The 26,903-nt window shown below is 48.9% G+C and overlaps 1 protein-coding gene across 1 annotated transcript in view; it reads left to right on the top strand.

Annotated features, from left to right (window-relative positions):
• Positions 1-2,181: 2,181 nt before the first annotated feature.
• GNAO1 (G protein subunit alpha o1) overlaps positions 2,182-26,903 on the top strand; it is an 85,136-nt gene continuing 60,414 nt past the window's right edge. Inside the window, exon 1 of the mRNA XM_027646731.1 lies at positions 2,182-2,319. Coding sequence (XP_027502532.1) covers positions 2,278-2,319 — 42 coding nt within the window. The 5' untranslated portion in view covers positions 2,182-2,277. The remainder of the gene's footprint in view (positions 2,320-26,903) is intronic.

The raw sequence follows: 26,903 nt of genomic DNA, 5'->3' as shown, positions 1-26,903 counted from the left end.
CCTTTTTTTTTTTTCCCCCTCTTATATTTTCTTCTCTTAGTTGCCCGAAAACCAACATTTAGTTTCGCTCGTCCAAAATCCAGCCCTGAGCCAACCAACCAACCAGAACGAATGAATTATTCCTGGTGATGCTTTTGCTAACTGCCTGCCTGCCTCCCCCGGGGCCCCTGCTCTGCTGAGCTCCTTGCTGCTGTGCTCATAGCTGGGAGGAACCAGGGCTGCACAATCTCCCTTGGATTCAAACAGGATTGATGCAGGTCCTTGTGCCTTGTGCCAACCATAACTCTTCAGGTTTGACTGCAACTTTTGGCAAAGAACACATTTCCCAGAAGTTCAGCAACTTCTCTGAGTACCAGTAAATGATCCATGAGATCCAGTGTTGACACACAGCTCTGCTGCCCCCCACTCCTTCCCTGTTACTCCAGTGCTGCTGTTCCAAACCTCAGCACGAGCACTGGACTCGTGCAAAATCAAAGCTACAGGGTACAAGGTCTGCAGTTGCTCATAACTCCATCAAAATCCAAACTAGCTTTTGACAAATTGGCAAGTCTGGATTTAGTAAGCCAGAAAGGTTTTCATCCACCCCTGTTCAGCTCAGCCTAGGTGGGGTGAACCAGCAGCTCCTTGTGCTGTTTCCAGCTCACCAGCACCATTCCCCTTTCCTGGAGGGTACCCCCCCAGGGGGCTCTGCCCAGTTCCTCACATCAGTAGCTTAAAAGTTTCCTGCTCACCAAATAATTTGAATTCTTGTCTGTCTGAGGCTGTCTTTGCTTGTAGTCATATTTTTTGCAACTCAGGGGCTGTTCAGCAGCTCCTCCCAGGAGCTGAGTGTTCAGTGTTGAGTGAGCCAAGGTTGTGGTGGGGACAGCAGAGAGTCAGTCACTTTGTGTTAGGAAACCTTTCTGTGAGTTTCCCACCAGGGGAAGGAGATCTCTATTCTTGGTCAGCATGTTTCTACCAGCCTTGCTCTTCGTGTAGTCATCTGTTAATAACACAGGGCTGGCACCCAGCCCTGCCCTCCATCCCAGCACTGTATCCATGGCAAGCTCATGGTGATCCCCACCAGTGCTCTCTCTCCCCTGGGAGATGCCAGCACTGCTCGGGACCTTCAGTTGTGTGTGTCTGGTTTAGAAAAAAAGGCATCAAAAATCCTGTTCCTGATGGGGTGTTTGGTTTTCTCAGCGACCAGATCTGTTACTGAAAGACTCTCTGTTGTCCAGTGACATCTGAGGATGAGCAAACAAGGATTTCATTTTAGCTGAGCAGATCATCCTCTCTTCTGACATTTAAGACAGGATCATAACTTATGTCTTCACTGGGAAGAATTATTGTCAAACACAATTAGCTCTGCAAATCCTAGCTGTTTTCTAGACACATCCAGGCTTAGTTCTTGAGTTACTTAGAGATGAACAAATTACAGGGGTCAGTCTTCTGGTCTGAGCAAGGGACTGCAAGAACTCCCTCCATCAGATAGTTCCTTTGTGGAGGAACAGATACCAAGGCACAGAGCATCCTTTGTGCAGAGCTGATGGGACTGGGGGTCCCGTTCCCGTCCTGCTTTGGGAAGGGATAACATAACACACCTTGAGGCAACAAAAATCCCAGCACTGCTTCTAAAGGGAAGGAAGGAGGGCAAAGAGATGGGGAGGGTTGCAAATACCTTAAATGCTACATAACTAAGTCACTCCCCCTCTCCATGCTGTGTCTCCATGCGTACCAGGGGTCTTTCAACTCTAGTTCCTTCCATAAGGCACCCCAGGAGTTTCTGTTAAAAGGACTAGACAAGAAATAGGGGTTTCTGTAATTTGTTTCAGTGGTTAAGACCTGATCTGGTGGTCATTGTAAGCATTGAACATATTTCCATAGCCCTTGACTGGGAAGGTAATGTGGGATCTGGAAACCTCCCCCCTGTGACCAGTGAGCGTGTGAACACAAGGTGCTCCAGGTTCCAGTGCTTGCAGAAAACCTCTTTGAGAGAGAGCAAAAGGGATGCTAATTCCAGCACTGGGCTCAGACCCTACTGGTGAACAACCAGAAAGGTTTGAAAAGAAATGCTGACTAAATTAAGCGAATCAAGCGAGCAGATGTGCTCTTCAGAAGGGCACAGCTGCCTTTTAAATGTCTCCCCCACTGAAATTGCATTCTCAAGAGTTTTTTGTCCTTTGCATTTTCTTCAGGATCATCCACGAGGATGGCTTCTCTGGGGAAGACGTGAAGCAGTACAAGCCAGTGGTCTACAGCAACACCATCCAGTCCCTGGCAGCGATTGTCCGTGCCATGGACACCCTGGGCATCGAGTACGGCGACAAGGAGCGACGGGTGAGTTACAGTCACCCCTGCCTGGGCACAGGCAGCTGGGCGCCTGCAGAGCACCCACAGGAGGCACTGGCACAGTCTCAGTACCTTGGAGGGAAGAGGAGGGAGGGAGGGATATTTCCATCACCACTGTGTGCCTGTTGCACCAACAGAGGCACAGTTCCACTCACGTGCCATCTGTGCCCCCACGCGGGAAGGGCAGCCCCCTGTCACCACAGCCACGCTCTCTCATGCCCTGGCACCAGCCAGGCCAGGGCAAAACACCAGTCTGCTGTCTAGGGATGGCCTGGACAGAGGTACCCACAGACCTGGGGAAACAGGGAAAACATGGAAGCCTTGCTGCTGTTCCAAGCCCTTCCACCAGCCTGCTGATGTAGGAAAGCTTCTAGGATTAACTTGACTGGGGCTGGACTGGCTTTTACTCACACGTCCCCCATTTAAGTGTAGCCAAACGGCAACTTCCCATGAAAACAAGGGGATATTTTACTTCAGGGAGGTTGGTATGGACAGGCTCTTAGGCAGCAGCATTGGCATGTGTCTTATCAGAACAGCTATGTGATGCCTGGCAGCCTCTGGTGCCACACACCTAGGCCAGCCTGTCCTTTTACAGTTGCTACTCTGTGGTTACTTTCACCAGTTCTCTATTTTTAAACAGTGGCTCCTCTGTGAGGTGCCCCTGCCAGCCTCTGCCTTGCCTTTTTGCATTTTTGGCTCAGACCAAGCCCACACAGAGAAACCCAGAGCCCTCGAGAGGAGTCAAGACCTCCCTTTTTGCATGCTGCCATCCCAGAGAAAGTAAAACTACTTGGTTTCACTGAAAATAAAATAATTTCATATTTAAGACCTGGTAAAAGCAAAGTCCTATATGCCACTGAGTTTGTCATGACTATTTTTAGGTAGCTCTCAAGTGACAGATGTATGACATACCCCCAACTCCTTATCTGAGGGTTGATAATAGAAGCATTCACTAGCAGGGATGCCAAAATCCTGCTGTGGTGTCACTGCATGAAGAGGTGCCTTATTTCTGCCGGTTGCAAAGAGGTATTTTGATTTCTTTGCCTCTAGGGATTTTTTCCTAAATCCTGGAGACATTTCTGTCCCAAAGGTGGAGCTGATCCCATGCTGGAGTTCCTGTGAGAGCTAACGCTGATGGCTCCCAACCCAACACATTAATCTGTTGATTACTCGGTGACTCAGCTCTCAGCAAGGCAACATATCTGTCTCAGCTAAAAACCTGTGCCCAGGAAAACAGAAACAAATCGTTCTCCATGTCTGATAAATAGTCTGTGGCAGACAGCATTAAAATATAAAATTTCTTTTTTTTTTTTTTTTTTTTAAACACCCAAAATCCCAACACGAGGAGGGAAAGCTCATCACTGCTCTAGTGCCAGGCCTGGCACAGTGTGCCAGGGGGAGGGGGAGAGCTGTCATCAGCACTGCCAGCAACGAGAGGTGGGGTGCTGGTCTGCACAACGTGTCGTGCTCGTTCATATTCCGATGGAAAAGACTCCAAATGTTCCTGGGATCATGTGATAAATCGGGCTGGAGAGGAGCTCAGGAGGTGTCTAGCCCAACCTCCCACTCAGACAAGGTTAGCTCTGAGGTCAAACCAGGTTGCTCAGGGCTCTACCCAGTTGGGTCTGAAATCCTTCAAGGATGGAGCCTCTGTGGGCAACCTGCTCCTCTGCTGTGCTGTCCTCAGGGTGGAAAGGTCTGTCCTCACATTAGTGTGAACCACTCCTGTTCCAGTCTGTGTTTTATGGCAGTAGGGGTCCTGTGTTACACCTTGCAAAGTGAAAGCAAGTCAGATGAAGTTCTCCCCAGCCTAGTTTCCCCTAAGGTATGTAGTCCTGGAGGAGTTACTGCTGTCCTGCTGACTGTGTCAGACCAGCCTGCCACAAACCACTCTAAACCACAGTCAGAGTCTCTGCTCCCTTCGTAGATGACAGAAATATTTCTTCATCCAGCAGCAGACAAAGGGGAAGGAAACTGAGTCTCTCAGGCCATGATCTTCCACTTGGCTCCTTTCTCTCAGGCCACCTCCACAGAAAGTTGCTGGTATTAGCATGAAATAGTATTTATTTTAATCTTACAAAGAAGCACATGGCTCCTGCTACCCCGCTTTTGTTATTAATGCACAGCTGCTACAAAGAGGGGCCATTAAACAGGCGATTTGTTGAGTATTATGCTACATGGTTCATCCCTTTTCAAGCAAAGCTTTTCTATTTTAAAAGTCATTCCTCAGCCAAGGGTTTCCAAAGCAAATCTTTTAGTGGGGGATTTTCCCCTACTCATCACTTAAGCCCCCAGGAGAGGAGAGCTCAGGAGGGGGAGGCAGGGCTGTGGCTCAAGCCTGATTCAGCAAGCAGGAAAGGAGGGGACATGCCCAGGACAGGTTTTCCCCAGGGACCACTTGGCTATTACCACTTCCCATATCTCACTTCCTGGGAGACACATCTGCCCCTGTATCCCTCCCAAATGGCATCCTGACCATGCTCACAGTGGAAAAAAAAATCCCTGCCTAGTTAATAAACGTGAATGAGATTATTTGTGCAGTTCTTATTGAGGGAAAATAACCAAATCCTCTCTCTCTGTTCTCATTTTCCTCCTGCCCATAATTGTACCTCCAGCATTTAGTCTAAGAGTAGTGAAATATTGGGGGAAGAGCCCAGACTAAACCCCGTAGCTTTTGGCAGTCAAAGTGAGATCGATGTAGGAAATAGGAGCTAAAAAGACAAAATAAATCACAAAAAGCAGAAGCTCTGGGTCTCGCTGACCCTCTCTGCTGACAAGGACCTGTCCCCAGGTTAAGAACAAAACAGTCTGCGTGTAGGATTTCATTTTTATGTGTGCTGCTTGTCCAGGGCAGCTGTGCCTGGCTCAGGGAAGGTTCATGGCCTGTGGGCAGCACCCAGGTCCTTGTCCCGTGTCCTTCAGCGCAGGGAGGCAGGAGCACATCCTGCCAGCTCATGGCACACTTGTCACTGCACACAGCAGGGAAGGTCAGTGGGAAACTCCAGAAGAGCTGTGCAATGCAGAGTCACAAATCCTTTCTGTGCTGCAAGAGGGAGGGTGAGAAAGGAGCAGTGGGTGAGGAGATGGGAGAGAGTGGTGGGAGGAGCAGCATCCCAGGGGTTCCTCATCTCCAGGGCCACCAGTTCCCAGGGTCTGGATCCCCCATGAGCCAAGGGCTTACACACAGCAAGAGGGGCAGAGGCTCAGTCTGGCCTGCCTACTCAGGACCCTCCAGCTGGTCTGTAGGGCACTGCTCAGTCCTTACCTTCATAATCAGATTACAGGCAGGAAAGAGTCAGGCTGTAACGTGTAGCCTCTGGATTAAATGGTCCTCTAAAGTGCAAATGTATTAATAAAACAAGCTCCTCGCTGATTCCATTTCAGTGTACCCAGGCAGAGCAAATGGGAAATGGAGGTTTGAAGCCAGGAATCCAGAAGCCAGTCCAAGTGTTTGGAACTGACCGAGCAGGAAGGGCAAGGGAAAATGGATTCTCATATCTCTGTTTGAAGAGCTGTTTCCAAAGTCTGGCTTCAGAAATCCCAACCAAAAGAAGTATTAATTCTCTTCCTGGGTGGGTCAGTGCTGACCCCAGAAGCTGCTTGGAAAAGCAGCACATGCAATCCCACCTGGGTGAGATGCCAGAGCTGCAGCCAGGCTGGGAGCTGGGGGTGTCTGCAGGTTGGAGGGATTGGTCCCTGGCTCAGTGAGCCTGCCCAGGCAGACACCCTGCCCCATGCAGGGTGATATGAAAACAGCTGTGGAGCGTGCTCTTGTGTTCATAAACCAGACAGAAACAGGCTGAAACTTTTCAGAAATTACTCAACAGAGAATCCAAATATCAGTTGCATGGCTCAGATCCAAGTGTCTGAGGTGGCAGGTCACAGGGCAGTGCTTGGGGTTGGGAGGTGGCAGGCAGTGACCTTCACATTGAACTTTTTTCCCATTGTGAGTCTGGGCACATCTCTGCTTCAGCTGTGAAAGGGAAAACTAAAAAGCTGCTAAAGTGTTAAAATATTTTGATAGGGATTTTCATTTTTTTTCGGACTTTGTAGCAAAATGTGTCTGTGGTGACCTTCTGCTGTGTACAGTGTGTCACTCCTGCACTGAGAGCCAAACAAAGACGTGCTGGGACATTTTAAAATACTGGCTAGTGGCATGTGAAAAAATGTCTGTAGTGTGATTGACCAGCCCACCCGAGGTGGCTGGCAAAGAGGGCCATGTCAAACTGCTTCTGAACAGTGAGGTGTCTGCAGAAACTCGGTGCCTCCAGCCCCATCCCCTCTGCTTGTGCTGAAAGGGGGTTTTAGGAGCAGCCCTCTTCCTCCTGCTCCTGCTTGGCAGTGGCAGGAGCAGGGCTGCAGCCACTGTCACCTGCTGCCTTCCAGGCACTCGAGGGGAGCAGTGTGGGAGGGGATCTCTTTTGTAAGACCTGCTCCTGTGTAACTGGATTTTTCTACTTGTCAGCTCAAGGTATTTGTGGATGTTACTTCATTTCAGTCAGGTATCTGTTTAGACCAGCTGGCTCCTGCTGTGTGTCCCTAACCCAAGCTCTCTCAGAAATGCAAAAATGCTGCTAATAACTTTGGGGAGGGCAGGGGAGGTTAATGAGGCACTGCTGTGCTGGTAGGAAGCTGGCTGGGTCATCTGGGGGATGGACACAGAATTCTTGGGTTTGTGCTGCTTTCCTGAGGATGCAACCAGCCCTTGCTGATCTGCTGTGGTGAGCAAAGAGAACGTCACCATGGTGAAGCATAACTTAGGGCTGCTTTGTAGAAGAGCAGGATGGAGTGGGAGAAAAGGGAAAATGGAATAAAGGGGTGGCATTAGACACCCCATTTTTGCCTGGTGTCAGCATTTGTCTGGTTGTCCAGCTGCAGCTGAAGTTATATAACCATTCCTACAGTACTGGGTCTGCTGGTCTCAGACCCACTACAAATATCCGAGTGACAGTCCAGGACAAATATTTCAGCCTGCCCTTCCTAAAGGTCTGTCACTCTTTCCCATTAAGGCTGAAGTCATCTTTTTCACACACCTCCCTCTGGGTCCCTCCACGAGGTGCATTTCAGTTGCCATCACTCGTGATTCTGAGCAGTGGGGACAAATAAAAGGCAGGGCATTTCTTGAGAGGTGGGAAACAGGAGAGGAAAGCGTTTTGTTATTGTCGCAGCCTGCCTGGTTGCCAGGGAGATGGTTGGCTCGTTCAAGAAACGCTTGTGATTGCTGGCCAAGATGGCCAATGTATTGGGAATCTTTGTTGCAAAATGAGGGTGTGGGAGAAAGAGGGAGACAGCAAAGAACAAGGGAAACCCCAGAGTAAGCTCTGCCTGCCTGCTCATGGCACATGGCCCACATGCCCTGCAGCAACACTTCTGGAGCCTCTCTAACCAAAAGCTGCACCTTCCACATCCCAGTAATGTGTTTTCCTCCTTTGGAAATGTCTTGAGCTTCTGAAAACACAAGATCTTTCTCTAATAAGTGATTGCAGTAAAGTACCAGCAGAGCCCAAAGCCAGCTCATGATAACCCTTTGTGCCAACTGAAACAGCCTGGCATGGTCTCCTTCCATGCCTTTGCTCTGCCTCCTGGGGAGAGGCAGCCAAGTCAGCTGAGATGCGTGGCTGGACCCAGCAGACCTTGCTTTGGTGCAGCAGCAGCAGCACAGCCTGGCCCCCTTCAGCTCCTGTGAGCTGAAGTCGTGATCATCAAGTCAGGAACACACAGTGATCTTCACACAGCAGAAATGATCCCCCAGATTCAGTGTCTGGCTTGCTGCAGTCATGCTGCTAATAAAGACAGCCATTAGAAGGGAGAGCAAAGCAGCTGCTGTCATGGCTATAAAACATCGGGGCTTGCTCCTGCAGACAGAATTTGGCCTAGAAGAGCCATGCAGTTAAATAAGCAGGTTGTAGGGCTGGGGACTGCCAAGTCTTCCTGTAGAGTTCTGCTTAGGCTATTCAGGACAGCAGTCTGTCCTCCTTTCCAACCTGGGTAATTCCACTAGAAAACTGGCAATTCATTTAGGGCTAAAATGTGATCTCAACTCTGGCACTGCCCAGATTACAGCTATTTACAGGTCTGCATTAGTGATGATGAGCAACAGTCAGAACCCCAGGCTTCTGCAAACGTGTGACAGTGCTTGTGAGCAGGGAGACTTCGGGAGGGAGGTGATATCAGCTCATAGAAAAAGGGGAGAGATGGGGACTTGAACAGAAATAGCCCAGAAAATGTAGTAGTTGTAGAAGCAGCTGGGTGCTCCAGGCAAGAGACTGAACTGCATGGACAGCACTGCACCCAGAGGCAGTACCAGGAACCTTTCTTTCAGCAGACTGTCAATCACTCACAAGAGCTCTAAAAGCCCAAACTTCCCCAGTTTTGGTTCAGATTCGTAAAGAATGAAAAGAGGCCTCTTGCAGTGGAGCCCGAAGGAGGCAGGGCAGGGGGGGTGGAGGCGGGGCAGGGGGGGGGGAGGCGGGGCAGGGGGGGTGGCAGCGCGTCGGGGCCGCGTGTCGTGGGGAGGGCTCTCGCTGGGAGGTGCCTCTTTGCCCAGCTTTGGTGTGCCAGCAGGATGTTTCTCACACTGGTCCTGTTGCAGGATGATGTCCATGGTGTTGGCATGGCAACGCTTTAACCCTCACTCGAAGGGAACACTGGGTCTGCTTTTTGGGTTCTCCCAGACACTGTGGGTTGGCAGTGAATGGGCAGCAGTCAGGGGACAGGGTGGAATAGTTCACCTGGTCTTCCAGTACCTCTGTGCAGCCAGAAATCTGTTCCTAAAAAACACATTTCTAGAGAAAAAAGTGTTGCAAAGCACTTCAGCGTCATTTCTGAGTGAGCCAGATGAGAGTAAGAGATGTGGTCACACCTTAAAATGCTCCTCAGATGTGTTTCTTTGGTGAGCACTTGGCATCAGACAGGCACTGTAGGTTGGTGATACTTGCTGTCCATGCTGTCTTCCCAATTCTGAGATGAGCTTTATAGCTAAACATCCTACAGAAGCACTGACCAGAACAGATGCCATCAATTAAAACTAGCCTTTTAATTTTCTTTTGAAGAAAAACAGAAGAGATAAAGAGATGTCTCAGGGGATCACTGATAAGAGAGAGATCCCAGTCACCTCACTCCAACTCCAAGCTCCAGATTGAGTCTAATCACATCTTTCACCACCTAAAGAGGGCTTTAAAGAAGATGGTGCCTGCATCTTCCCAGAGAGACACAGTGAGAGGACAAGGCAGCAGTCACTGGGGCCAGGAAGGGGAATTCCTGTTGGAGGTGGGCTCAGAGTGCTTTTCCTCTTCTTCTCTCCATGGCATCCAGAGAGATCAGGGCAGTCTGCACTTGAAGGGCTCCTCATCCCTTTGGGAATTAGAAGAGTGGAGGGATAAGAGAGGTCTGAGGATGTTTGTATATGGGAGAATCAGTAAAAATAGGAAATATCCAAAAGGTGATTTTTAAATTATGGGTATTGCCTTCCTCTTCAGCCAGCTGCCAGGAGCTTCTCAGATGAGGTCTCCTGGTGTTGTCTGCTCCCTGGCTGGTGGAAAACACAACCTCCTTGGGTACAAATCCATCTTTTGAAATGCTGGATTTTTTCATGTGCTTCTGCTGTCAACTGCCCTTTCAGGCTTGATTTCTGGGGAATGAACAACACTAAGACCTCTAAAGGATCCTTGAGAAGGATCCTCACCTCCCCTAAAACTGTCCAACACCCCTGTCCACCTGTGAAAATGCAGACCCTATCCCATAGGGAGGTTAAACTTTTCTGCTCCTTGTGTGCAAGCTCTTTCTTCACTAAGAGAGGGATGTATTTTTCCTCCATGAGCTTTAAGTGTTCAATACTGATTTTTTGGATGATGCAGTGAATATTTTTAGTTTGAAAAGAAGAAAAAAAAACCCCACCCAACCCTGTTCCATGGAAGAAGGGCTGCCTGCCTTCCCCTGTGAGATTTGTTATTCAAATGCAGCTGCAGTCAGGGCTGCCAGGGCGGTGCTGTGCCAGGGAAAGGCTCAGCACACAGGGGAGAGCAAAGCAGCCACGGGACTGTGACACTAATGGTGAATTAGTGAGAGGTGGGCTGCTGCTTCCCATTCCCACAGGATACCCATGGAAGGTGGTTCTCTGGGAGCCTCTGCAAAGCACCAGAGGGGGACAACACAAAAGACAAGGTGTTCAAAACTGTTTGGCAGAAGAGCTCAGCTGGAGCAGAGCCCTGAGGAGGTGAAAACCTCCTTGTTGCATGCCAAGGGAGTTCCTGGCAGTGCCTGGATCCAGAGTGGGATGCGGGTCAGGTGAGGGCTGGCTCCACACCCCAGTCCACTCCTTCCTGGTGGATGGCACAGCCTGGCCAAGGTGGATTTGAGCTCAGCTCAGCAGCTCCCTCGGGGCAGGCAGCAGTGGCCTTGCCCTGGGGAGCATCTGGTGTTGGTGAACACTCAGACACTGTCTGTCCTTCACTGGAGCCTTTCTGTCCATAAAGGGATTGAAGGGCCTGGAAGCCAAAACAAAAAAGACATCTGGGTATTTGATGTGCTGCACAACTGAGGCACTGAGGTTAAACACTGACATGGCAGAGCTTCAGAGATGCTTACATGTGTTTCTCCTGTGTGGGTGATCAGGCACTCACTCAGGTCCTTCCAGAAAGTCACTACCAGGTTTGAGACTGAAGGTCAGGTTGCATCTGGCTGCAGCCTGGTGCAGGCAAGATTCTGCCTTCAGGTGTGAGTGCAAGTCAGCTCTCCCAGCAGCAATTGCAAATAACTACAATCTACTCAGCACATTTCAAATACATGTCAGTTATTAAGTGGATTTATTTCCATCTCTTCTGGGAAGTGTTGGGAAGTGCTGCTGAGTCACGCTTCTTACTCACCAGTTTTAGGAATGCCATTTAAAATATTTGTTTTCTGCATGCTTTCTATGATGTTCCTATTATTTGAATGCCTCCAGACATAAAATGAAAACATTTATATAGGGTATCCCTGGTCTTAGGCAGATCTCTGGTGCATAACTCACAAAAAGGCATAAAACAAGGGAAGGGACCTATCCCTTGGCTCTGTTGTATGATGCCTATTCACAGATTGTGGTGAGGGGTAGTGCAGTCTTTGCTCCCAAATGGCAAGACCACAGGCAGGCTGGGCTTAGGACAGCCTGGGAGACAGGAAGGAGAGTGTGGGCAGCTGCCTTGCTGTGCCCAGGCACATGGGAGGGGAGGGATGGGGAACATAGTCCTTGCTCACACCAGGTGCTCTTAACTCGGGACACAGCACTGTCCTGCCATGGCCCACTCTGGCCACAGACCCCAGAGCAAATCAGCCCCTGAGGGACATGATGTCCCGTGCCCTGGCAGGAGCACCAGGTCCCAGGGCACACTGAGCCTGGGTGCTGGGCTGCCTCAGGCTCTGGGGGAGCAGGTTTTGTTGTCACCTCAGCAGGGAGGTGTTGGAAAGCCTCGCTGACAGCCCTGGCCCTTCACACCCTGAAATTAGCCCAGACAAGGCAACCCACTGGGGCAGAGGAGCCATTCCGTGGCCTGTGGCTGTGAAGTCCCCTCCTTCCAAAAGGGGAATTTTGCTGAGATGTGGAGGCAGGGAGGCAGAGCTGGGAGACAGAGCTCCCAACTGGTCACTGCCTTAGGGAAGGTAAAATGTGCCCAACTCGTAGCCCCTGCTCCTCCCGAGGGGAATCCTGTCCCTCCAAAGGCTGCTCCTGGCAGGCTGGGTCAGCCAGGGGTGTCACAGGGGTGTCACAGCTCCCTGGGGACAGCTGCCCTCCCTCCCACATGGGCACAGGGGGATGGCAGCACCTCCAACATGGCCCTTGTGCTGCATCAGTCACGGGCACAGCAGAAGAATCTGTCACACAGGGAGACTTTATTACCTGAATACAGGTTTTACTGAGGCTATTAATCAGTACTGTGTACCTTGGTAATAACTGATTAAAGATACCACAGGGAAACTTATTTAACAGCTCTGATTACTACTTTGACCTCGGCCTCACCCACGGAAGGGGATGTGAGGGTGCCTCACCCGGGGCTGCAGGAGCCCAAGGATGCCATTCACCCAGGTCAGGACTGCTGGGCAGGAGTTTTTGGTGTTTCATTAAGAGGAAGGAGACAATCAACCTCCAGATGAAGATTAGAAGCAACAAAACCTCAAGAGCTGCCCTAAAACAGTATCATTTTGCACCGTGCCAATGTTTAGCCTTGTGGTCAAAGCCAGAGAGAGAAAATGGGGAGGAAGAAAGCGCAGGACAAGTGAATTAGCCCATGTCTGGTTTAGGGGTTTTGATAGATGGTCACAGGGGGGCCCAGGACACTTCATCCTTCCCCAGCAGAGACCCAGATCTGTGTCATATCCCCCAGGAATCGCTCCAGGCACCACAGCTCATCCCTTCCAAGTGTCAAAACCCACTCAGGAGCCGAAGGAGATCACAGGCTTTGAACAAATTTCCTCCTTTCTGCTGTGCTCTTGGTTTTCCAGGGCTACAGGAGTTTCTGGTTTGCAGCATACTGTATCTGTGCTGGTGGCATGACTGTTGCTAGATACTTTTCCCTGGCTAAGAAATAATTCCCCTAGGTTGGCTATTTATAATTAAGTCCTCATTTTCCTATAGATTGGTTTAAGACTACATTAACTCCATTGATTAGACAGGAATTACTCTTGATTTACACTGAGATGGTGGGAATGGAGAATCAAGTGACACACAGGAGCAATCCCACAGTAAATGCTCAGGTTGGCTGTATGGTTGTTATCCACCTTTCTGCATTTTAAAACTCCCTGAGCAGATGTTTGCTCCTTTATGTGAAGGGGGGTAGTAATTCAGTCTTACCTACTGGATACACCTTACAGATGTTCTGTTGGGTATCCAGGCCCATGGGTCATGTGTTGACTACAACCAATTACTCTTTAGTTAGCCTGGTAGTAAAACAGGAGCAAGACTGTCCTCCAGAGGAATGGCTTCCAGTTTGAAGAGGTTTTACAAGCAGGGATGGGAGGAGAATGTATTGCACAGAGGAGAGGAGTATCCAGTAATGAGAGAGAAGACACAAACAGACTTACATCTCCAAAATAACTCTTTACAGGTTTGGGAAGGAAAAAGGGTCCCATCCTGCTCCCTCCCACTTGCCAGCAGCTGCTGTGCTCCAAAGGAAGAACCTTCTTCCCCAGCCTTCCTCAGGAAGGGCACAGCAGGACACACCCCTGCTCACTCCCTTTGATCACAGCTCAGCCCAGCTCCCGTCCCGGTCCTGTCTGTGCCACCAGAGCTGAGCAAAAGGAGGCAGAGAAGCAGAGCTTTCTGAGTCCAGGAGAGTGTTTGGCTTTTACTGAGTTTTTATTTAGCATTGTGAGAGCTTTTAGTGCTGGTAGATGATATTGCAGGCAACTGAAGAACTTTTTTTCTGAGAAGGGGATGCCAGCAGCCACCATCCAGTGAGTTTGAATTCATTCTGGAAAGTTGTGAGTTGGTTCCTTCCAAGTGAGGATGCCATAATTATGAGGCATGTTTCTAACCAGTGATATTTGTGCTGTCCTTATTTGAGTCCCTTAGTTTTAAACAGGCTTTTGTCTCAGTCCAGCTGGCCTCAGTGCACGTTGCAGGCAGCCCCCTCCAAGGTGCATACCTTTGGCTAGTGAGCTCAAGCTCCATCTCTCAGCTGCTCTGGCACAAGTGTCTTCCCATCTAACTCCCACTGATGAGATCCTTCATCAGGAGATGGCACCAAGTTAAACCTGCTGGCTGCAGCTGGGGTGTGCCTGCTGCTGCTGCAGCCTCCTTTAATTTGCTCCAGAGGCAAAGGACATACCAGGGCTGAAAAGACCCTATTCAGCATTACAGGGGATCGTGAGCCAAGTTCAGGCACGTCTTGTGACCAGTGAGTAGGCAAAAATCCTCATTTCCTCAGCTTTCTCTCCAAGAACAAAACCTCAGGAAGGCTGTAGGACGATTTGTAGCAGCATGCAGGGCTCTGCAGGGCTCAGCTTTTGGCTCAGATGATCTTTATGTTATGGTGGACTAATTGAGGAGCACCTTCTATTTCTTGTTGGCGATCCAAGCAAAAAATTTACACGTGCTAAACAATCCTAATGCTACAGCCCTGCTCTGTGTACCAGGAAAAGGGAGCATATCCCCCAGCATGAGGACTCTGCAATTTCAGCTTCAAGGCTCCCAGGCCATGAGGTTTCAGAAACCAAGAGGCACCAGACCCAAACCACAGCTCTGCTTATTTCAGTCATGGGTTGTACACACAGATACTTTCCATACTGAATCAGCTTAAAAGCCACCTCTTAGTGTGACCCTGCCCTTTTCTGGCCCCCCCTCTTTCCATTCCTGAAGGAATGTGGGGTGCAAAGCCTGGCCCTGCTCGGGCAGTATGTGGACTCAGTGTCCCCCAGCACACACACACCTCCCACTGCCCCTCCCTGGCACCACTGGGGAGCCAGCCCTGCCCACCACACTTCAAACCATCAGAGAGCATGATCACCTGATACATTCACTGTAAAAGGGAGAAAGGTGATGAGGAGAGAGCTGCTAAGAGTAATTCACACAGGCAGCAGCTCTGAGCTACCTTTTCCCCACTAATCATCTGTCCCCTAAAATGCTGGGCAGGCGAGACCCCAGCTGTGGGGTCACTCTGCCTGTCAGCAGGCACTGTCAGCTCCAGGCCAGCCCAAGAGCACAAAGGATAGAGAAGGTGAACCAGTTATTGCACAGTGTCCCTTTCTCCTTTGCCATCAACTTTGCAGAGAAAGAGTGGGCAGCAAATAAACAGTGAAGGCTGATGGGGAGGGGAAGCCTATCAATCTATGCTATCACTACCTGACTTGCCTTGAAATCCTTCAGGAGATCACCAGGAATTAGTTCCAGTGCTAGATTAGAGAGTCTTCAGTGACCCTTTAGGAAGAGAACTGACCTCAGGAGCCAAGTCCATCACAAAGCACCAGCTTTCTGTGAGCTAAATTCCAGATGTAAACAGATGTTCTCCCCAGCAGCCCTTACAAACCCTATTATATGCATCAGGCAGCAGCAGCACACCGTGCAGTTATAAGCCCTTTTCCATAAGAAGCTGGAGGGTATTGCCTGGGATCAGGAAGAATTAGTCCAGCTAGTTCCTCGAGCCAGAAAAATCAGATTTTGCTTCATACTGATTATGCAGCTCCTGGTTCAGACCAGGAGTTATGATCAGTTTGCTACACTCAACACTGCAAAGGAGGTTTAATAGTGCCAGGACAGTTTTCAGAGAACCATTTGTCCTTAATCCCACCCACCAGCACTGAACTGGGTTTTTCTCTTGGCTGTTCAAACAAAGGGGTGATCCTCCATGGGCTAAAGAGTGGGCTCTTCTCAGGTGGGCAGAGATGATGCTCACTCCACTCTGTTTCTTCCTTGCTGAACCAGACAGCTCCTTTCCTTTGGGGCAGGAGTTGGGGGAAGTGTTGGTGCTCAAGTACCCTCTGCAAATGGCAGCCTGAGTGGGCACAGCACAGGAATTCCTGTTTCCTCTCAGCTGCCCTGGAAGGGGAGGAAAAGTGCCCATTAATACTTGTGGTAAAGGTGGTAGCTCTGAGAGATGGAATTCTGCCAAAGCCACAGGGACTCAGCTGTTGGCCTCTGTTGGTGTTACCATGGTCCTGGGCTTGAACCAGAGACCACAGCGTTGAGTGAAACAATTAGCTGGACCACCAGCACCTCAGTGCACACACAGAGAATTACAGCTGTAAATCCAGGCATCTGAAGCAGTGCCCAGCACCTAAATCTGGATGGACACACACTGGGAGTGGTCAGAAGTAAAGGGCTTGATGTGTGGAAGGAAAGGAGATCCAATTTCATGTGCAGGACCACCAGCAAAGATTCTTAGCTGGTTGTTTCCAGCTCTGACAGGAAAGAAAGGGGCAGTAGGTTCTAGCTGAATGCTAAATGGAATAGCAAGTAGTGGAGTGATAAACGTAGCACCTCTGTAACTGCAAAAGGTTGTTCTAAAGGTCAGATCTGCATGTACTCTCCTAGGTCTGTGAACAGCTATTCCTTTCATCCACAAGTTGAGCTTTTGGCTGGGACAGGCTGCAATAAACAGGGCTAAAGCTGTCCCATCCATTATCACTGGGGATGGCCTGGCTCCAAGAGCAGGCTCTGCCTCTGCAGATACGACACACAACATGGCAGAGAGCAGTCCAAGAGGGCAGATGGCTCACGTGGACCATCCTCACCACCAAGCCTTCATCCCTGGGCTTCCAAATGCTGCAGTGCCCCTCTGCGGAGAGCCAGCGGTGCCCTGTGCTCCCTGCCAGCACACCCCGGGCACAGACCTGCTGCTCAGCACCCCTGGGAAAGCACTCTCACAAGCCAGGAGCCTTTCATTCTGCACACACTGCCCAAGGCTGTTTATCTGGAGTTAGGCTTCCTTTTCCACCCCCCAAGGTGAGATGTTGGGAAAGGAGCTCTGGCAGTCAGTCCTGCCTCTGTGTTTTCTCTCTCTCACAGCAAGTCAAAACAGAAGGGCCCTGCAGCCCTGGTGACACAAATGGACAGATGAGCCTGGGGGTGACACAGCCCTGCTCTCCCCCTGCTTTTATGGATGTCCTTCTGCTGTGGTGGCAATGAGGCACTTTAATTGGCAACTAAGAAGCAAAACTAAACCCAAATCAGTGTATGAAATGGCAAACCAGGCTGATGTGTCTCACAGAAAGGATCCCAGGACACTGAGACGGGAGCTCAGGGACTCTCTGGGTGTTCATCCAGGAGTGGGGTTCCTGTGGCAAACAGGGAGCTGTGCCAGAGGGGAAGGGGACAGTTCCTTTGGGTCTGCCCATGGCCATCATCTCCAAAGCAGTCCTGCCTCCTTCACACATCAGTGCAGGGATGCTGGATCCAGGCAGCCGTGAGATCCCTGTCCCAGCAAAGCCATTCCTGTGTTAACATGGAGGTGGAGGAAGGCAGATATATTTGCAGGCTATGCTGAATCTCAGCCTACACAGCAAGGTTGTGCTGCTGCCACCATCTCCAGGTGCCCCAGAGGGAAAGTTCTCACACAGGTGATGGAGCTGTGCCCATTGTGAAGAGAGCATCAGGTCCAGGAACCCTCTCTATCAACAACCTTCTGTATCTGCTGGGCTGACAGAGTTGCAGTAGGTTGGGAGATGATTCCTCAGCAAAAGCAGTTCATCTTCAACCAAAAACTTTAAAAATGTTTTCAGTGACCGCTTAGTCTCTGCCCAGGAGAAAAATATAAGCTGAAAGACTTAATATGGGCTTGTGGAACTAGAGAAACTAATCTTTGCTCTCCTGGGAATCAGCTATCCAGGGCTTCAGCCAGGAAGACCATAAATTGCTCTGGTTTCTGGTGAAAGAGCTGATCCTATAATACTCTTTGGCATCGCAGGTTTCAAGAAGCAACTTTTTGTTGGGCTATCCTGCTGTCCTATTTATAACCAGCTTACATATAATAAAAAGTGCATCATTCACAGTGCTTTCTAATTAGATGTTGTAACTACAATCCTATTTCACGCCACTCTAATTTGCTCCATCACAGTATTTCAGAGTTTTGTATTAACTATATCATGCAGGGCAAACTCTTCAAGGGTTTGAAGCCAGCAATTATGAGCCACTTTGGTTTGTACATAAAGCTGGTGTGAGTTCACATGGCAACATCCCATCATGACATCTGAAAAACTGGGATTAGAAGCCACTGTTGAAGCTCTGTCCAAAGTCAGGAGTCACTTAGTCCAAAGCATGGCAACTCAGAGCAGGCTGGCCAGGCTAGAGGGTATTTTGCAATCCCAGTCACTTCTGACCTTTCTGAAAGGACTGAATTTTGAAGAGCCCATATTTGGTAGATCTGCAGAGCAATCTACATCGAAGTTGTGGCTGACATTCAAATCTCTAAAAATGGAAATGGGGCTTTGTCACTTGAGCTTGGAGATTATTCATTGTAGAGGGAAAGGTCTTGGGAGTAACTGGACTAATGTAGTTGAGCAAACATGACAGGATTAGCACAGGGCAGGATTAGACATTCCCCATTAACACACTGGCATGTGCAAGAGCAGAAGGGGTGTGGGCTGATTCTCCATCTTACTGTAAGTGACTGTGTGTGTACAGCTGCTCACCTTGTCTGTGCAGATCAGAGAACCACTTTGGCTCATTAAGAAACTCCTCAGTAGGTGTGAACACCAAAGATTTGTTAAATGCAGTGGCAGAATTAGCCACTGTTTTTCCATGCATGTTTTGACCTTGGTTTTGCTCAAGTGTTTATTTAAAAAAAAACAAATAAGCAAACACATTTTCCTGTTATTCACCCATTGAAAAAACACGGTAAGACTGTGGAGTCCCTGTGATATTTTCAGGAGCTGTTCTCAGCTATCTGTTCAGCTTAAGAGTTCCAACTTGGGAAAAACCAACCATTTCTAAAAGTGCTCTATACCTGCCTTTGCCTCCACCTCTCTCCTCGCAGCCCTCGTGCCCCAGCCACGCCAGGCACAAACATCCCTGTGCAGGGGGATGATCCTCAGCCTGAGCACATCCAGCTCCCTTGAAGTCACTCTGGCCCCAAGGTTTGTTTTGCTATTTTACAACAGAACAAATAGAGCAACATTTCATAACGTTCTAATGAGGCACACTGAGGAATGCCCAGGAGACAGAGACAATATCAGTGTTCCTTGGCACGCTGAGAAAATCAAAGGCATTTGTTTGTTATCTGAAATGTCTGTCTGTGTTCCTTTCAGTGGTGGGCAGGCATTTTTTTAGTATAGATTCCTGGAAATACTCAGATGTCACTGTCAGTGTGTTCTAAGAGCATTATTTATTTTCAGATGTACCTATAAAAACTGAGGCTGAAGCACGGAAATACTCAAAGCCATTACAGGATTATTAAGTTTTGAGTATCATTTTGCACTCTGTATGGCCCCAAAGGACCTAACATTTGTGGACCTGTTCTTCCCATTGAATGGGAATTTTATCATTGACTTGGTAAAGTCTTAGTGAGAGAGGATTCTTTGCCCTCTAAATCACCCAGGGTAGAGCCACCCCAGCAGAGATCAAACTGAAAAGGCACCAACTACATCTGCCATGGGCATTAAGGAAACACCACCTATCCTATAAGAGTGAGCATTTGGGAGCAACTGGTCTCAGTCTGTGCTTGATATGTCAGAGTTTAAAGCAGTGCCATTAAGTGGCATCACTACAGCCCTGCACATCCCACTGCATTCCAGAACAACACAGCTCACGAGCATGGATCTACCAGTGTCCCAGGATCAGCCCCTGCCTGGGAGCCAGCTGGGTCCACCTGACAGCCAAGGACACTCTCTGAGCACTGTCATCACCCTCCTGCCTGCAGGAAGGGCAGTGGTACCTCTGTGCTGTGACAGCTGCTGAAGTTTCACCTTTAGAGGATCAGAGAATCACAGAGTTGGAAGAGACCCATGAGGATCTTCATGTTCAACACCCTGCTCCTCCTCACAGGACAACCTCAAACTAAATCAGATGACTAAGAATATGCTGTTCATTCTGTCAAGCTTGGTACTTTTGTTGAAGTTTAAACATCTTCCACTTCTCTAGCCTTGGTAATCAGAGACATATCCCAAAGGAAAACCACTGATGTCAAAATACCTTTGGAGTCTGGCTCAGGCTCGTGCTGGAACAGGCACTGGGACTGGGACTGGCTGTGTTTGCTGGGAGGAGCTGCCAGCAGGTGACCTCAGATGAGTCACTCCAGCTTTAGGCTCAGCAAGCTCCTGAGATCTGCCCCTCAAGAAAGCAGCAGAGACACACACTGGGCTCCTTGTCCTCGCCCTGGCTGGCAGGGGGTGTTTGCCAGCCTGGTGTAGCTGCTGCTCCAGGTGATAACGGGATGTTTGCTGCCCTGGGGGTCCCAGAGGGGATGTCCTGCAGGATGGGCACGTCCAGGCCAACCAGAGGGAAGAGTCAGAGCTCAGAGAGGCTGAGCTGAGCTGGCCTGTTCTTCAGAACAACTGAAAACATCCTCTTGAAGCCCTTGGACGGTGAATGCTGCTGCATTTCTAAGAAGCCAGATGATTGGAAGGTATTACCCCATTAAGGGAAGTACATCTCCTGCAAAAAGCATTCCTGAGCAAGTAATGCTGCTTTGCCAGGGTTGACCTTGACAGAGATTTCTCCATTCTCATTTGGATCTGGGAAGCAAGTATGTTAATAAACTCACTGCTGAGAAACTTAATGTTATTCTGTACACTCCATTCACTCTGGAAGCCCAATTAAGCATAAGAGAACAAGGATTTTTTGCCTTTTTAATAACATTTTTTCTGAATGTCACTACTTAAAAAAAAAAATCAACATATGAAATAGCCCCTCACCCCTCCACACCAAAGCCAAAATGATCTCAGTTAGGTCAGATATGTTCATTGTGGTTTCTCCAGTTAAAAAGCTATCATCCTTCAGAATTGTAATCATCCATCCATCAGGACTCGATCAGCCATCCAGCTTGTAAAAATGAACACTTCTGTTATTTTTGAGGACACACAGGCTGTTCCACAAGATCAGCTCGTGCCCACTATTTCAGAATGCCTCTGCAAGAGATTGAAAAAAAGGAGAAAAGTGGTTAAAAAAAGCAGTTCAGACATTAACAATGTCATGGCAACAGCAAATTAGAGCCTCAAAAGCAGAGCTCAGCTTGGGAAGGTTTAGGGAGTCACTGCACTGCAGGACTGAATGAAATATTCAGCACATAAAAGAGGTCCCCAAATGTTTTTTGTTATTTGGGATAATGACGCCAAGCTGACTGCTATTTATGTACACTTTTGCCTAACCATCGATTTTTTTTCCTGCAAAACATTTTAAAATAGTGTCCTTGTCAGGTAATCGCGGGGCTGTTTTGATTCTTGGGGAACTTTGGCATTTGGAAGTGTAATCACAAACATCAGCTTTTGCTCAGGCAGAAAGCTACTGTTGTAGGAAAAATTGATAGAAGGAAAAATTGAACATTTGGGGAAAAGTCACCCAGCAAGAGATTTTGTGTGTTGAGTAAGATGGTGTAACGTGAGGTGACAGCCTGACCTGTAACCCACAGGGAGGGATGCAATCCCAGTTTCTGTGTGTTCACCTAATGCTGTGCATGGCTGAAAGCAGACAATAAACCTCCTCTGCTGTTTCTTTTCCCTCAATGCCCTATAGCTTCTCCTCCTCCAGGTCTTTCAGGCTTTTTCTTCCCCGTGAGGTCACTCATATCAGGCTGTCCAAGTATCTGGGGGCCATTCCCACTTCCCATAAGCTTTGCATGCCTGCTCTTTACTCCAACTTTCATTCTAGTGCTTAATCTCTTGGTTATATTAACTACCCATGGCCAGTACCAGTAATGGGATGGGATCAGGGGAAAAAAAACTGCATTGCAAAAAATAGCCTTTAACTTATGCCAGGGTGGCAGGGAAAGAAAAAGTCCATCAGAGTATGTTCTGTACACTGTAGAAGACTCAGAAGTGAATTTGTCTTGGGTTTGCATCCTTCTTTCTGACTTTTGTCTTCCGCATCTCTTAACTTGATTCCCCTTTTCTTTTGCTATACTAGCTTGGGAACTTGAAACAAGGTTTGAAGCACCTCAGGATTTGCCTATGTAAATGGTATCTCATGGAACACTCCATGCTAGTGGTCTACAGGGTCACTGCTAACATTTCCAAACTCCTCTGCCTGATACTGGGTGGGAAAGTCTCTGAGCATCTGAGCTGTTGCAATATTTGCCCATTCAGTTGCCACATCCTGAGATTCTCCTGCCTCTGAAGATGCTGGGTGTCTTTTAGCTAAATCTCCACTTCCCTTTAGTCCTTAAACTCTTTCAAATAGTTTCTCACAGTGCTGGAATCTTCTGGTTTTGAACTTGACCTTAAAGTGAAATTTCCTATAGAGCTCACCCACCCCCCCTGAGCCGCAGGGGTCGGGGCAGTTTGGAGCTCTGACCTTTCCCATTGTGTTTCAGACCAAGTCCTGCCTCCCAGGGACTCAGTACCCACTGACAGCAAGGCTGTCACCCTTCCTACCCAGGCACTGAAAGAGAGCAGCCTCAGAGGCTTTAAAAGGCACAAGCTTTTATGGTTTGCCAGCTGGGCACTCCTGGTACCTGGATCCAAATCCACTGTCCTCTGTACCACTTGTGGGGCTGGAAAGCACCTGGGGTTTGGATCAGTCAGTTCCAGAGGTGCCACTGAGCAAGGGTGGAAGCTTTTAGTGATTTGTGCAGTCAAGCTTAGGAGAGGTAAAGAAGGCTTTCAGACCATACAATGCCTTAGGTTGGGGTGCTGCATTTCAAAATCTTCTGTTTGTGTTTCTTGCACACTCCCCGTGGCACTGACTGTGGTTACCATTGGCACCCTGGGCACACCCGGGGGGTTGTGTGATGGAGGGGTGTTGTGGCTGGATGTGACCAGTGGGTTGCTGAACAGCCTTAGAGTGGCCAGTGAGCTCCATGTTCCCAGCAGGTGACCTGGGAGGTGGCACATACACAGCAGGGTCTGAATGGTGCCAATGAGAGCAACTACCAGCTGCAAAGGTGTTCAGGAGTCAAAGTCAGAGAAGTTCCCAAGGGTCCAACCTCCAAGTTTATGGTACAGTTTGCCATTTTCCACTTCTTTAGGAACTTCAAAAAAAAAAAGCAGTACAAGGGCTTAGATTTCACACCCCATGGGCTTCCCTCCCCTCTGTGGCTGAGCTCCTGACTGCTCTCAGCTGCAGAAGCCCTACAACCAGAAGTTCCTCCTACATTGCTGCAGCACCCAAGTAGCTGAGCCAGAGCCCAGAAAAGCCTTTATTGTGAAGGTGATAGAGCTTATTTATCTTCCAAAGAAAATTGTCTAAAACTTAGTTTCTTAATCTCAAAGCCATGCCCTGGGCCCCACTGTGCTTTGAGAGGGGACACAAAGCTGCCTCTGCACAAACAGGTGGCTGGAGAGGAGCAGTCAGGTTGCAGACAGAATTGACAGGGGCAGATAACTTGGGCAACCCTTATAAAATAGGCATTTTTGTCCTCTCCAGATTTAGAGAGGTGACTGTTTTGGAGCACCTATTACATGGAGATAGAGGCTAAAAGGATTGGAAAAGAAGGATGATAGTGAAGAGAAAGAAAAGACATCAGCTCTATCCCTCCAACTTGTAGCTTGGTTGCCTATCAACAGCTTCATCTTGAAGAGAATAACTGCTGTCAGGAGCTTCAGAGCCCCTCTGTACTCTGCTAATCTCCTGTTATTGCTTGTCAGAAGCCCCTTAAAGCAGAGTATGGATTTTCTAACAGAAGCTCTAATTGCTGCATTTGAATTGCTGTATCTTCTCCAGTACATAGAGCCCAGGAGTTATTTTAGACAGCAACAGGGAGGTGTATCCTGAGCTTTCCCTCGTGGCTGCTCAGCCCTCCAGCATCCTGCACTGCCCAGGCCCCCAGAGCAAAAGCCCCTTTTTCTTTCCTCCCAAGCATGTTTCTTGTCTCTTCGCTGACACTTTCCACCTTCCCCTCTAGTTCCCCATCTCTCTAGTCGAAGGTAAACATCTCCAGCCCTGGAAAGGATATAGAAGGAGGGCCCTGTTTCCCCTTCTCTGTTTATGTGGCTCTGATAACCATCCTTAGCAGATGAGCAGTACTGGGTAAAGTACTGATGAAGGGCTGCCCCACAAGGCCAGGCCCAAAATATTTGACAGAGGATCTTTAGGCTGAGACTTGCTGTAGCTGTTCCTGGCTGTGAGCACAGCTCTGCTCCCCAGCCTGCCTGCCTCTGATGTGCCCACGGACGCGACTTCTGGATCCCACACCTCTCTGCCCAGCTTGCTGCTGCTGGTACAGGAAACATCTGTGGGCTTGTTAATGCTTGTTCATCTGCCTTTCCCATTGCTATTCCTTCAGTAAGCCTGCAGGGTTCTGGGAAGGGGGTTCAGTGCTTTGTTTCTGTGCAGGGTGTGTCCCTGTGTGAGGCTCAGGCAGCCCTGTGCCCAGGGAGGTGCTCACAGTAGTGCTGCCTGGGAGCTCAGGGGGGTTTATCTTTATCAGGAATGTATGAGGAATGAAGGCAACTTAGGCCATCACAGCAGTATGTTCCCCTGACATTTCCTTGGAAAAGCATGGTTGCTGTGTGAACTGCATGGGGGCAGAGCTGGCTCTGGGTACAGCACACATCCCTGCTGCTGCCCAGGGTGTGATGTTACACAGATCACTCTGGAAAGCAGTTTGCTGTTGGGAGCACCCTTTCCCTCCACCACTTCATCATCACCTCCAAACCACCTACTTCTCCATAACTTTACCTACCTTTCAAAACTCCTCTCAGGCTAGGTTTTCATCAGCATCTTCGAGCAGAAGGGGCTGCCAATTCACTGTCACTCCATTTGTGTCTCAGAGCTACACCATCATCTCTTCTTTCCCTCCCACAGTGCTTGGTACCAATAGTGACCAGGGAACCTGAGCAGCCCAAGAGCTCCCCTGGCCCTACTCCATGGTTCTCGACCTTTGAGGGTGCTTCTCTTTGCCCATCTCACACTTGAAATGCAGCAGGTGGAGAAAGCAGGAGGCAAAGGGAATATGGTTTCTTCCCAGTAACACGTAGGGAGCATCACCAGTGCAATGCTGAAGGATGAAACTGGGTGTTGCTTCCTGTCCCCACACAAAACCACACTTGGGTGTTCACCATCAGGGCAAGAGCAGTTGTTGCTGCTTAAATGCCATCAGCAAAACCTGCCTAATGGACAGGATTAGCACCAGAGTTTCTGGTCTTTATAGCAGCAAAAGCTACTCCTAAGGAATTGCCTACACATTTCTGGGTCTGCAGGTGAATATGTCCACAACTCTGTAACTCTTTAACCTTGACACAGTGGTTGTGCATGGTGTGGAAATGACCACCAAGGCCAGCAGTGGCAAATGGCACTTGGCAGCTGGAGGCAGCTGGTCTCTTGGTCTTCTGTTACTGTTCAAGGATAAACTTTCCTTCCTCCTGCTGCCTGACATGAACACGCTCTGAATGATGGACAGGGAACTGATACTTTTGGACATTTTAATCATCAGAACAAATCAGAGCCATTTTTTTCCTGCACATCCAAGTGATTGAATTTAAAAACAACTGCCCTTCCCCTGGATGGAAGGAGCTGAGCTAATGCCAGCACATGCACTCCATCCAATTTTTTTTATTTCCCTGAAAGTAATTTTCTGTCTAAAGATGCAGCCTTCTCAAAATCCCACCATTTTCAGGAAAAGTTGTTCTGCTGGAATTTTTGACAGTGAAAAACTAAGCAGGACAGTTTAAATATCTTAAATTTTGCTACATAGCCATAACAATGCTTACTTGATAAGTGGAAGTGAGAGGGAGAGGAAAATTAAAATTAAAAAAATAAAAGATAGTATTTTGCCATTACTCTAGTGCAAACATTTGGTACTGCTGAAGTGAGAGAACCTAATATTAGCTAAGCAGGGCATGGAGAGAACCACCTGCCAAAATCTGTTGACGCATTTGTTTTGCAAAAACCAGTGTAACTTCTTGTCATGGCACTGAGGAGAAACCCCAGCATCCAGCTGGCTCTGGAGGACATGGGATTGGCAAAGCCAAACAGATATCTCATGTCAAAAAAGAAAGGAAAAGAAGCCTGAATGAGCGTGAACATCATCTCTCCCTCCACACCCAGGCTGATGAGAGCAATGAGTGATCCCCCTCTCTGCAGCTGTTGGGTGCAGCTCCATGGAGGGGCTGGTGGCACCCAGGGAGGCAGAGTGAGAACAGCCCCTGCTCCCTCCTCTGCAGGGGGGAGTCCTGGATGCAGAATGTGCTTGGCACTGCCTGTTCCTCCTGGGAAAGCAGATCCTTCATCTGGCACCTGAGCTCTCAGAGCGAGCTGCAGCCCTGCTTCCCACCCAGCATCTGTCTCCCAGTCCTGCTCCAACCTTCATCTCACACATTCCTGCTGCCGGGACTGGAGGGAAGAAGGGATCACACAGACCCAGAGCAGTGAGCTCCCGGGCTCTCATTCTTCTCTCGTGTATTTCAAACATGAGCAGGAGTGATTTTACCAAAGCCACTGGAGAGAGGAAACAGGGCCCTCCTTCTATATCCTTTCCAGGGCTGGAGATGTTTACCTTCGACTAGAGAGATGGGGAACTAGAGGGGAAGGTGGAAAGTGTCAGTGAAGAGACAAGAAACATGCTTGGGAGGAAAGAAAGAATAATTAAACAAGGGCTGAAAGCAGGCATCTATTGTACTTCTGGAAATAAGCATCTGAAATATGGGAAGAACTGAGTGTTGCTGTCATGGTCCCAGGAGAGAGGGGCACAGTTCCTAAAGTATGTAAGCTTCAGAGAAGCACAGGCATCTGTTATGGATAGGAAGCCTATATTTTATTTTATTTTTAATTAAAAGGATGTTTTGAATTTTTCCCACTAGCTGTTTCATTTCATTCTCTGATCTAGTCAGAAATCAGCTTCTGGACCCGGAGAATAACTCAGTGGGAAAACACTAATGACTCTCTGAAATTAATCTCTCCATTGGAAACACGGGACAAATACAGCACACAGGGACTCCAGCACGGGGGAGGCACACCCAGTGGGGCACAAAGCATCTCTGCTCTGGGCTTGTTACTCCCCACTCTCTGCCTGAGTGTT

This window comes from Corapipo altera, unplaced genomic scaffold (assembly GCF_003945725.1).
Source record: "Corapipo altera isolate COAL_440 unplaced genomic scaffold, ASM394572v1 62, whole genome shotgun sequence".
Taxonomy (NCBI): Eukaryota; Metazoa; Chordata; class Aves; order Passeriformes; family Pipridae; genus Corapipo; species Corapipo altera.
Note: the sequence above shows the minus strand (reverse complement) of the source record. Positions and strands in the feature narration are given on the sequence as shown.